The sequence below is a fragment of the Prinia subflava genome, chromosome 9, assembly GCF_021018805.1.
Source record: "Prinia subflava isolate CZ2003 ecotype Zambia chromosome 9, Cam_Psub_1.2, whole genome shotgun sequence".
Taxonomy (NCBI): Eukaryota; Metazoa; Chordata; class Aves; order Passeriformes; family Cisticolidae; genus Prinia; species Prinia subflava.
Genome location: NC_086255.1, coordinates 12325263 through 12337491, shown reverse-complemented (window position 1 = coordinate 12337491; position 12229 = coordinate 12325263). Strand labels below are relative to the sequence as shown.

Here is a 12229-nt window from a genome sequence, read left to right as displayed (position 1 = left end):
CAGGAATAAGGGCTTTATTTCTCATCAGTGTAGGCAGCCAGACTCCTCAGAGATTCTCCCATCTCCCTTCCTGTGTTTGTCTTAGAGGGAATTCTGTGTGAATGTGAGCTGTGCCCCAAAATGTCTAGATGCTTCAAGATTCCAGATGATTGTGCTGCATTTAACCTTGTTGTGCTAGTGGAGGAGTATTTTTTTTCACTTTGCTGAAAAGGAAAACAGCCTGGCAACACTTGGAGCAGGGCAATAGTACCAACCCAAAGCTGTGTGGTGATCCTGATCCTCTGCAGAGACCTATGCTGGTCAGAAGGCATCAAAGACCAGGGTAGCTCAGGGCAGAAATGCCTGTTGCCCTTCAGGGTCTGTCCCTGTTCAGGCACTGTTACAAACTGCAGGGACCATGACACTGCTTAGGGATGTCAGGCAAAATTGTCTTTCAGGGCTCAAGCCTGATCTTGTGCCTTGAGACCCATGGTCCCTTTTAATTGCAGCTCTCTCTCCTTTTCCTTAACAGGGGAAAGTGGAAGTGGAGGCTGGGAAAGAGGGGATGAAGTTTGAAGCTGGTGCTTTTTCCTACTATGGGGTGATGGCCCTCACAGCATCACCAGGTATGTCCTCTTATCTTCTGCTTCTGGAACAGTCTGAGCTCCTGCAGGGCCCTGCCTGGCTGTGTCTGGGACTGCTGGGATTGGCACCCCCGTGCCAGCACAGCCTGTCACAGTGTCCCTGAGGGGGCTGGCCGGTGACAGTGAATGGCACTGACTCCAGGACCCAGCAGTTGGCAGGGTTTTGCCAGCTCCCAGAGGATGTGAGTGTTGACTTTAGCGAGGGATGTGGTTGGTACTGGTGAAAAGCTTTGTCGTTTTGTAGTGGCAGGGTAACAGGGAGTGAATTAACAGGAATAGATAATTAGTGGCAGAGGGACATCTAGTGGTGTGAGGAGAAACCACCCGGTTAGGCTGGGGATGGTTCTCTACCTGTGTTGTGCCTGACGCTGTCTGGAGAGAAAGGATGGAGCAGTGCCAGAAAAGCAATTGCTCCTGACAGCTTGTGTGGAAACGTGCTGAGAAATCAGCCAGGGGGAAGAGGTGGTGTGTGAGGGTGAGTGTGAGCCACCTACCAACACACAAGTGGTAGCCACACGAGCCACTGGCACAGGTCAGAGAATTCTCATACAATCCACCAAGAGCTGGCCCCAGTGCTACATTTCAGCATTTGGTGATGTATTTTATTGGCAGCAGAGTCACCACTCGGGTCTTGACCTCAGCTGGAAATGTAAGCCCTGCTGGCTGAGCTGGGCACTGGAGCTGGTGTTGGCCCTCTGCTGACACAAAGCCACTTGTTCAGCTCCAGGGAGAGATGCTTCTCATGCTGAAATCGTGTCCTGTCACAGCACGGTTCACATTCCACTTGAGAGGCAGCTTGTTTTAATTGTACACTCAGGAGTGCTCCCTTCTCGTGTGTGTACCTGTGTGCATGTACACTATCAAACGGTGGTGGAATGGAAATGGTTTTGTGAGTTATGAGTGTAACCTTGTTAGACTCTACAATCAGCAGTTCTCTGGACCTCTGTGAGTTCACTTTTACAGGAAAGACTAATTCCTTAATTGTGTACACTTTATTTTGGTCAGTCATTATACTTTTTGAGGTTTGAGAGATTTTAAAGCATGCAGAGCACTGGTTGGATTTTATCTCAGTAGTAGCAGCCATGTTCATGAGGAATTGTGACACATGTACAACTGCATCATACCCTCAGCTTTTGCAATATGGGCCAGGTATGGAGCCGGGGTGGTCAGGCATGGTCACTTCTACCAGGGTTACACGTGGAAAACACCTGTGGTCCCTTGGAAAACACTCTGTTTTGCCAGCATTGTTCAGTTTGAATGTTTTCATGTGTTGTTGTCCCCACCACCTTGCCAGTGCCCCAGGTCCTATCAGGTCAAATGGTCTGAAATCCATCTTTAGTTTCACCATGTCACACTTAAGAATATGCACTATTGTAAAGTAATCTTGGCCAATCTGAATTCACCTTCAACTGGTAGGCTTTGTTCTTATTTTTTACCTACAGCAAATCCATAATTTTGTTGGCTTTGCCTCCAGGCTCAGGGAATTAGTTTTATTAGTCCTGAGACTTCTGTTGAGACGAGCTCATAAAAATAAGTTCCTGTTGCTCTGTGTAGACAGGAAAGCTCAGGGAAAGTATAAGTTATTGTGGAGTGAAGGAAAGCTCCTTCTCTTCTGTGTCCTAAATAAACTCCACATGCTTGCTCTCCCCACCTGGAAGATGAAGCTGCTAACAGGAAACACTAAAACCAAACAACAAAAAACCAAAGTAACCCCACAAACAAAACCACAGAAAACAAACAAGCAAACCAATAAAAGAGTGAAGCTTTTTTCTTTAACTACAGCTGGGGAGGGATTTGCAGTAATGGTGAGCAGTATGGTACCCCTCCCAACAGGGATGAGCTTGGAGAATCACAGCCTTGCTTGATGTTTTACTGGAAACTTGAAGAACTATGAAGTATCTTCTGGTTTTATTTATGTTATTTGCCTCCCATAGGGAAGAGCACCCCTGAATGTTTTCTGGCTTGTTTTAATTCTTGCCTTCCAGGCTGGAGTGGGCACCAGTGCTCCTTTTGAACTATTTCAAAACATGAGTGTACCTTGATGGACTGTTTGGTGCTGGATAATCACTTAAAATAGCAAGTGAAAATTATTCACTTCACTCCAGTTCCTTGGTCTTGTTTTTCAGTTTATTCCTAAATTTGATTGTGTTTTTTTGGTTTTGCTTTTGTTTTAACCCTTTGCTTTTTCACAGTTGATTTGCACTTCTGGTTTTAGTTTGTCAGTTTGTCAGCTGGCTCCTTCCCCTGTCGAGTGTGGATAGCTGCTGCCTTTCTGGTCGTGATCTCATCCTTTTTCTCTCCCTCTTCTAGTTCCCTTGTCCCTGTCTCGTACCTTTGTTGTCAGCAGAACAGAGTTGTTAGCAGCAGGTTCTCCAGGTAAATCTGCATGCTTCTATTTTCACCATTCTTGTGACTGCCCTGATGCCATAAAAAGTCAGCTGCAGTCTGTATTTGTCTGACCCCTTTGCTCGTTAGGGAGAAGTCCAGCACACAGTTGTGCCTCACAGGTAAGTATCCTGAACTTCTGTTTATGGTAACTGGTCAGTCATCAAAATGGGAAGAACTAAAAACATTTAAGAAAATATATTTGGTAATGTGTGCTTGTCCTTTTTTCTCATATGGATGCTGGTGGAAAATTAGGAGGGGAGATTTTTTAGAAGAATGCATTCTCCCCCAAGCTGAGGCATAAAAAATTCTGAAGAAAATGCATTTGGCAGAGGAGAATGTCTGCTGCTAAACTGCCATAAAAGGAAAACTTATTTAATGAAAGTATTTTATATTCTCATATGGGTAAATTCTATGGTTTGTATACAGTCTGGCCATTTCAATTCCTGGAAAGCTTTGAGCTTTCTCTCAGTGAGGTTAATGCCAGGGACCAGCACAGTGCTCTGTTGAGTGGATGGATTTGCAGTGGAATGCACAAGAAGGTTGTGGGAGGATTTTCTGGTTCCTGTTGTGCTTAAGGCCTTTCCTTGCTGTATCACCAAGCTGACTGGCACAGAAATTCCTTTGGAGAGCACAGACCAAGAAGGGAACAAGCTTGGGCCAAAAAGAGCTCTTGAGATGTGGCTGAGAGATTGTAAATTAGGAACCATCAAGAACTGAGCTTTACAAACACTGCATGCATGGAGTGGTTGGGAAAAACGGAAACTCATCAGGAAAGTCTGTAGGAAGAGCAGAATCCTAAAATAGTTTGGGCCACAGTGAGCATATGTCTTCCTTTTGAAGTTTATTCCATTTTTTTTCAGTCTTTCCCCAGAACCAAAAGCAAACAAGATAATGATAACAAGATATGCATATTTAAGTGAAACATATCTTAAACATTAATACATATGCATTTTATACACTTTCACCATCTGCTTCCTGTATTTCACCCTCTTCCTTTAATTTTAGAAAATTTATTTCATCATTGGTCCCTAAATTATCTTCATGCACATTCTGAATAAACTACAGGTTGTTGCCTTGCAGGGGATTTTTTTCCTCCCCTGTTAAAGTTTCCTTCTACTGAACACCAAAGAAGGGAGAGAAATTTCATCTTTCTTTAGTTGAAGTTACCTGATGGCTCTCCTTTAAGCTTGGCAACTTTCATTATCTTTCTTGTCTTGCTTCTTTTGTTTTGCCAGGTCTTCTTTTTTCACTTTTATTTTTCTTTTTCATTCTACAAATAAATATACACTTTGCACAGGTTGTTTCCAGTATAGATGCCAAGCTTTTCACCCAGTTAAATAAAAAAAAAATTACAAAAAATAAACAAGGGAAAATAATAGTGGGAAGAATCTCCCTTTTAAGGAACTGATAGTGTAAGCCTGGTCACTGTGGCAGTGTAGTACCAGTTCTGATGAAACGTTTTGTGAGGTTCTTATGAAAATAATCCTGTTGTTTAAACACAAGTTCATGATATAATTATACTGATGTCTGTCTTGTGGCTTGTGCTCTTTGTCCCCTCTGTAGAAAGATGAGGAGTGTGGGAAAACCTGAGTAGAGAAGCTCTAACATGGACCTACCTGGTGTTTGTCATCTGTTCTTTCTGTACCCTTTCCTCTTCATTATTTTCTCTTTTCCTTCCCTGATCTGAATGCAATCCAGAAATCGTGTTGTTTCCCTCATATGTTTAGAAATCATACCTTTTTGTTCTGTCCTTTTGTCTCACCTCTCCCTTTTTTTTCATATAATTCTTTGCCATGTTGCTCTATATCCTTTGTTTTTTATTAGTAATGTACTAATCTAAGTAAATATACCAAGATCCCTGGTGGGAAGAAAAGGCAGATGCAAGTCACACTGGTGTGAAGTTGTTCCAGATGGAAGCCTTTATCCCGAGCAGCAGCGATGCTGTTCTTGTCACACACAGCCATATTTTGTGTATACAGGTGGGAAAGAGGACAAATTCATCCACCCTTCACAGCTCATTCTTCTCCAGAGGGAATTTCAACATCAAGCCCAGTGTGCAGGTAGAGTTGTGGCTCGTGGCAGCAGTTATTGGAGCCTGCTGTGGCTTTCAGGTTGGCAAGATGGCACAGAGCAAAACCTCGCAAGGCTCTGAGTGCTTCCCCCTAAGCCTGCACTTGGTGTTGCCATAGGGACATTTCATAGTCCAGAAGGGACTAATAGGGACTAATTTCATAGTCCAGAAATGGTGGGGGAATTACCAAGTTGTCAGAACCTGTATTTTTTTGTCCCCCTTTTTAAAATTGCAAGAAATGCAACATCAGAAGGATTTTAAGTGGGGAATAAGAATCAGGGTAATTCTGCATTCTAAAGTGTTAGGTTTAGGAAAGGCTGGATTCAGAGATATGGAACAGGCTGTGTCGCTTGTACAAGTTGATATTACATTTCTGGTATTAAAGTGGCAGATGTAGGGTTAAATTGAAGGGAAGTGGGGTGGGTTTTTGGGGGGTTTTTGGGTTTTTTAAATAAAATTGTATGTAGAAAAGTCTTCAAAAAAGAATTTGAAAAGCTTTGTAAGGATATTTTTGTTCATTTGCTCAAAGAGACTTTGTATCTTAGAAGTATATGAAAATGATCTTTCAGCTTGAGAATGGGGATCATGTGTTGAATAGTGTAGTTTACAAGTTTGAGTTTGGGCTGGCGGAATGAGTTTTAAGTGCATTAAGATCCAAAAATTCTCTGGTCCCAAAGGTAGTTCTTTGATCAGTGTGTACTGTGTGTGTGCTCAGGGAGCAATCCTTCTCCAGGAGGACTTGGAATCTCTCTTAGGATATTTCTGCCCTTCTGTCTTGTGGGTCACTGTGGGGGTGGAAGCCACAGATGCAGAATGTCTGTGGTGTCCCAAAGGCACGTTTGCTTTGGGCAGACTGTGTCCAGGCACACTCACAGGCCTCAGCTGTGAGGTCTTCAAGTGAAACCCTGCAGGACTTAAAGGCCGGTGGTGGAAGATGATGTCTGTAGTGTTCTCCTTTCCTGGACGCAGATTTTTCTCTGTAGCATGGACTATTTTGCCTCTGTCACTGGCTGGCATGTACTACATGGAGTTTGCATTCCTTCATTGAGGTTTTGCCCCTTCAAGCACTGAGAGGAAATGTTGAACTAATTGTCATATGCACTGCACTCTGGTCCCCTGGGGACTCTTACTCCTACTGAAAATATCTGCTCTAGCTCAGGGAACAAGGCATATGTAGGTACCAAATGAAATAAAAGGGGGTGAGGTTCAGCTGGAACTGACTGTGGATGAAAGTAGCAATGATTAAGGAAAAAATATATTAAGCATGGTCTATCTATCAAGAGCTCCTGTAAGGGAGCCTTGGGAAGTGACCTTTCTGTGGTAGTTTCTGCTCATCAGCTGAAGCACTGTGTTCTCAGGGCATGTCTGGTGCAGCATAAACAAGTACAGGTTTGTTTAGGGCATACTCAGTGATGCTGGCTACCAGCTCTGGACTGCAAATGTACCATTTTTCAGGATAGTTTGGTTGTTCAGTCACATACCTACTTATGAATGGATTAAACATTTGCCGTTTATTTGTGCTACACCACAATTTATTATGTCCCTTTGAAACTGGTGCCTTTAAAAGTTTTCTGCTTGATTTAAGCAATCTCTTGCTCTTGCCTGTCTCTTAGCTGAAAACAAGTCTCCGCCTCGGCCCTGTGGCTTGAATCACTCAGACTCTTTAAACCGGAGCGACCGCATCGACGCGGTGACGCCGACGTTAGGGAGCAGCAACAACCAGCTGAACGCGTCCTTCCTGCAGGTGTATGTTCCAGACTACTCAGTGAAAGCCCTCACAGACATTCAGTTTGTCAAGGTAGGAATAAAGCTAGAAAGACCTCGCTGGAAAGTCGGGCTTGGCTGGTAGGATGGAGAGCCTGGGGAAGGGAATTCCCTCTATGTTCCTCTGTGAGTAAATAGTGTTATGAAAGCAGCTGTTTAAAAGTTACTTTAAACTACTTCTTTTCCGATATCTGCTGTCCACTGATTTGTCTTCGCTGTTCTTCTCATTTGGACTTGTAAGTAAGTTGGTCACATAATTTTCTGGATTTCAGGTCCTTTGAGGAAATATTGTAGAAAATAACCTCTTGCTTTTAGTCAAATCTATCCTCGTGAAGGTTTTGGACCCATCTGGAGACCCTTCATTATCAGACGCTGTCTTTTTCTAAAGGATGAAACTTTTAATGTTGGTTGCAGTTTTTATTCACTTCTGATTTTGGTTTCAGTTTGGGGTTCTTGATCTTACTTTCCGACTTGCCATCCTTCTTCTGGTTGGAGAAGTCTTGGACATTTCTTTATCTTAACTTCACATGTATTAGGCTCATGTCTCATACTACCAGTGAGTTGCTGCATGAAATACAGCTCTGTCCCCCAGCATGGTGCATCCCACGCTGAAACGTGTGCGAGTCCTGTGGGAGAGGAAATCTAGCTGAGCTGAGGAACAGCTAATACTGGCAGCAATTCCAGCCCAGCTGGGAGTCCAGGGAAGCTGATGTCCCATGGCCAGAAGTGACATTGATGCTTTTCTTAAATTAAGTGCGTGTTCACAGTTTGTATGCAGCTCTAGTGATTTGTGAACTTAACTTCTGTTAGTTCAATGTTAAGAATGTGGAATAGGGCAGACATACTAGAATGCTAAACTGAGTATTCTGTACTCAAATTGTAAAAGGAGAGTAAAGTCTTGCTGTCAAAACTTTGAGATGCAAGCATACTTGTCAATGGTTCAATCCTTCAAAGATTACATCAGTAGATGTTTATCACTGGGCAAGTGGTTCTCACTACAGATTTCAATGGCTGATCTGCTGTAGAGAGCAGCTGCTCACCCTATGCTGGTTTATGTGGAGTCCTTCCAAATCTCACTGTGTTCATATTGAGGCTGATGAATGTTAAACTGTCCTGGTATCTCTGCAATCAGACTTGCACACCTCTTGCATCACTCTGCTTTCTGCATAGGTCAGAGTACTCAACATCAGTGTTTTCACTGTGCCACATGGTCATCCATTCAATTTATACCTTGTAAAATTGGGGTTGTGACCTGCTCATGCATGTTTGGTTTTGCTTTTGGGGTTGTGACCTGGTCCATCTGACTCTGTCCAGTTCCAGTCCCTCTCTTGTGTTGCTTCTGAAATTCACAGTTTTCTGAAAGTCATGTCATCTCTTCCACCTTCCTGCCTGCCAAGATCACCCACTGCTGTGGGCTCGTGGGGCTGCCAGTGCACATGTATCCTGCTGCCTGTCCTGGCTGAGAAGGCTGGCCTGGAGGAGTTCACAGGGCTAGCTGCTTGTGGCTCCAGGAGGAATTCTGCCCTCCACCACCACGTGCATATGTACAGGGCTAAGGGCTTCCCTGGCCCTGGGGCATCGTGGGCAGTGACACTCTGTGCTCTAGGCCAGCTCCTGTCATCACTGAGTGCAGACAGCTCTCGCAGAGGCCAGTGGAAAACTTCATGGGTTGCTAATTTGGATTCATCTCTGTGGGCATCCCAGGGTTTTCTAGAATCAAATGTCCAATGTACAAGGCTGTAGCCCCTGCTGTGTTTGCTGGCCTAGACAAGAGCAGGAATACTTGCACTCTAAACTTGGGCTATAGAGCTGCCTTGGCTCTATAGGGACACTTAGAGCCTCACCAGGAGCTCACTGAAGTTGGGAGAAAGACTTCACTGATCTCTGGTTCTGGTCCTAAAGGTGTGCATGGTTAGAGGGAAATGAAGGTGTGATTTAAAAATCTCTGCATAGGAATAAATCCCTGCCTTTGAACAGCATGGTGATTGCACAGCACCGTTCTTCCACCCTGCCTGGAAATGTCACCATGCTGTGGGTGTTGAGCTGGGATGTTCTAGGCTTTGCTCTGCAAAGTGCAGGGACGTTCTGTGGAAACAGGTAAAGAGGGGTTGAAAACTGCTCACCTGGAAAGGGAGGAAACTTTATCTTCTTAGCATGCTCCACTGAAGACACAGAAGTGTGACTGACTTTTGTTTCTTCCCTGTTCTTGGAGCAGATCTCAAGACAGCAGTACCAAAATGCCCTGATGGCATCCCGGATGGACAAAACACCTCAGTCCTCGGACAGTGAAAACACTAAAATCGAACTGACTCTTACGGAGCTGCACGATGGTTTGCCAGACGAGACAGCAAACCTGCTCAACGAACAGAACTGTGTGACTCACAGCAAGCCCAACCACAGTATGCACAGTGAAGGAGCCATCTAGGAGCTGACTCCCCACAACCCACCCATCCCATCTCCTCAGCAGGACCAGCCCTCGCTCCTTCCTGGCTCCTCCCCGAGTGTGAACACCGTTAGTGCGTGCTTGCAACACTGCTGCATCCAGTGTTCTGAGACCAAAGACTTTTGCATCCGTTCTGGGAGCAGAAGAGGAAGAAACAGGAAGAAAGGAGCAAAGAGCAAGAGAGACTAAAGACCCAAACGTAATTTGGGAATGGTGAGCCACCCTTGAGAACGATGAAAATTCTTCTTGCAAAGTAGAATATGTTTATTTTTTATCTGTACTTTTGATCCTTGTTGGGTTTTTTCTCCTCAAACACATATGGGGAAGTTTAAAAGCTCCTCCATTATTTTTTCAAGAGAGATCATGTTTTTAAAAAGTATTTTGCAGAGTTTTAAATTGTTTCTGTCCCTCATGAACCTCAAATGGGTTCTGTCATGGTTTTGTGAATTGGCTCCTATGTCCTTAAGCCTCTTCTCACCCAGCTGTGGTCCTTTTTGTTGCCCTGTTGAAAAAGTTAGTAACTGGTACTTGTATGTTATTTGTGTCCTAAGAATGAGCAAGCTTCAAGGAACCTCTGGTTTCAGCCACCTGGAGGACCAAGAGATGAGGATTATTACAGTCTTGCAGTTAATTTTCAGGGAAGGAGTGGTTACTTTGGTATTTAATAATGTTTCAAATTTCAGAAGGTTTCTTTGTTAAACAGGCAAAAGCATTGTTACACTTACAGTTTTGTAACTTCCAGAACCTTTGTGTATGTTGGAGATGATACTGGGGGGAAGGAATTAATTAGCAAAACTGCAGTCTGGTGAAATGAAAGCCGGGTGTGTGATATTCCATAGTGAAGTAACTGGGTGATTTTTCCTTGATGTTCCTGACAATTGCATGAAGTAATGTGTGCACCCTGAGATGCCAGGCCTTTCAGCACTCCCGTGCTGTAGCGGGCTGTGCACCGTTACCTTGGCCACAGCAGATGGTGCAGCCTTTGCTGAGTATCAGAACACCAGTCCCTGTCCCCCCTGTAATCTCTGACATTAACACAGAAGATGCTGCTACAATTACACCCAAAGTACATGCTCCAGGTGACACTAAACCTCTGCCAGTGCAAGGATGGGCACTGCTGGGGAGCCAGAACCATCCTCTCCTCTCCAAGAGCTTACAAAACTTTCCAGACGCGAGTGTATTGCACTTCAGGGATTCAGAGAGGTTCATTTCCAGGCTGTTCCCAGCCACATGCATTCCTTTGAGTGGATTTAGTGCATTTCCTTCTCTCTTGCCCCTTTTAACAGTCATTGTAGGGATTACCAAGGCAGCAGAACAGAGAGCCTCCCACCCAGCTGCCACTAGTGCAGGGCAACGCCCTGCCTTGGGCGGCAGAAACCAATTCCTCCACCCCAAAAACCTGGATACAGACTAGGTGCCAGCAAGAGGCACCCTATGGCAGTTGTGCATCACCCATTTCCACAGATGGAGTCTAAGTCCTCAAATGAATAAAAAAAGAAAGTTGTCCCCCTGCCAGTCCTCTCCCCTTCCAATGCTGTCTCAAACAAAATGTGAACGTTGCCCTCAATATCTGGATTGATAAATCAGGCTTTGAGGTTTCTCTGTTTCAAGACCCTGCTATGGCCCCTGGCTGTGTAGCATTTCCCTTTCTTTACACGTGGATAGTCTCTTTAGGGACACCCAAAGAAGCCCCCAGCCTCAAATGCAGCTGCCAGAGCTCTCTGTGCCTGCAGGCCTGCCCCGTCTCTCCTGCTCGTGAGCTGTGGGAGGCACTCGTGGCAAGTTCCCATGGTCTGTCTGTGTGAATGGTGGCTGGAAAGGTGCAATATTCCATTGCAGGATCTCTGTGGGCATTGGAGTGTGTGGTATCAGAGCCAACTGGGTTTGCCTGTCTCCCTCCTCCTCCTCTCTCTTCCAGCTTCAGAAAGCAGCACTAATTTTTGCTGTCCACCCTGGTGGGAGCCACCCCACGAGGGTGAGATCCCTGCAAGGGGCATAGGAATTGCATAGTATCCAACTTGTGCCCCCAGTGAGGAGGAAACAGGCCCTCAAAGCCTTGCTCTCACATGTAGCTTTTTGACTCTTTCCCATCTAAAAGTGTTTCCTTAGCCTCCATCCCACCCTCTCTCTGCTGTGCTCCAGCCCAGCACCGCTGCGAGCACACGGCTTGGCGGCAGCGTGGGCTGGCCTAAGCCTTGCACCTTCCCAGAGAGCTGCCAATATTGCACCTTTCTCACAGAGCAAAATGTCCAGATGTTACAGCATTTGTCCTCAGCGAGGGACTCGTCTTGCCAGTTTTTATCTACTGTTGCTGAATGTAAAAGTTTGTTGTAAGTGTTTGACGTGGTGCTGAACTTGAGATGCAGTATCCGTTTTGTCAAACCTGCCAAGGGAGGGAAGGCTCAAGTCAAGGCAGCTCTCTCTGGGTGAGTTTGCTCGCTGGATCTGACTTCTGCTTCTTATGGCAGGTTAAGGATTTGTTTCAATGTCTGTTTCCCTTTAAAAAAAAAGAAAAGGAAAAAAACAAAAAAGAAAAAAAAAAAGAAACAAAACCCGCCAATTTTTCTGACCAAAGCCATGTGATCCCAAAGCAAATACCTCCTGCTTCTGCCCATGCTGCACTGTTCCAAAATTTGCAGGCGATTTTTTTGCATGACTGTTTTTCATCATTTGTACAGATCAAATAATGAAAAGTGAAGAAATTTCACTTGATTTCCATAAAAATAGTTGATTATAGATGTGTTTCATACAGAAATACATGCCTGACCCAGAAGGGTTAGGAGCTGCTACTACTAATTAGCTTGAAGAACAAAGCATGGTCCTCTCCCTGGAGGGGAAGAAATCCAGTCTCCCTGTTCTCAGGGTATTTACAGTTTTACTGTTTAACAAATGCGAGGGGTTCCCGGCGCTCCTGGTGGGAACCATCACAGCAGAGGAGCC

At 44.8% G+C, this 12229-nt stretch overlaps 1 protein-coding gene across 2 annotated transcripts in view; it reads left to right on the top strand.

Annotated features, from left to right (window-relative positions):
* CNNM2 (cyclin and CBS domain divalent metal cation transport mediator 2) overlaps positions 1-11841 on the top strand; it is a 112960-nt gene extending 101119 nt beyond the window's left edge. The window contains exons 5-8 of one of the 2 annotated variants that reach the window (XM_063405388.1): positions 512-605; positions 2934-2999; positions 6696-6880; positions 9062-11841. In XM_063405388.1, the coding sequence (XP_063261458.1) occupies positions 512-605; positions 2934-2999; positions 6696-6880; positions 9062-9271 (555 nt within the window). In that variant the 3' untranslated portion in view covers positions 9272-11841. The remainder of the gene's footprint in view (positions 1-511; positions 606-2933; positions 3000-6695; positions 6881-9061) is intronic. The other variant, XM_063405390.1, reaches the window with a different exon arrangement.
* Positions 11842-12229: the final 388 nt, after the last annotated feature.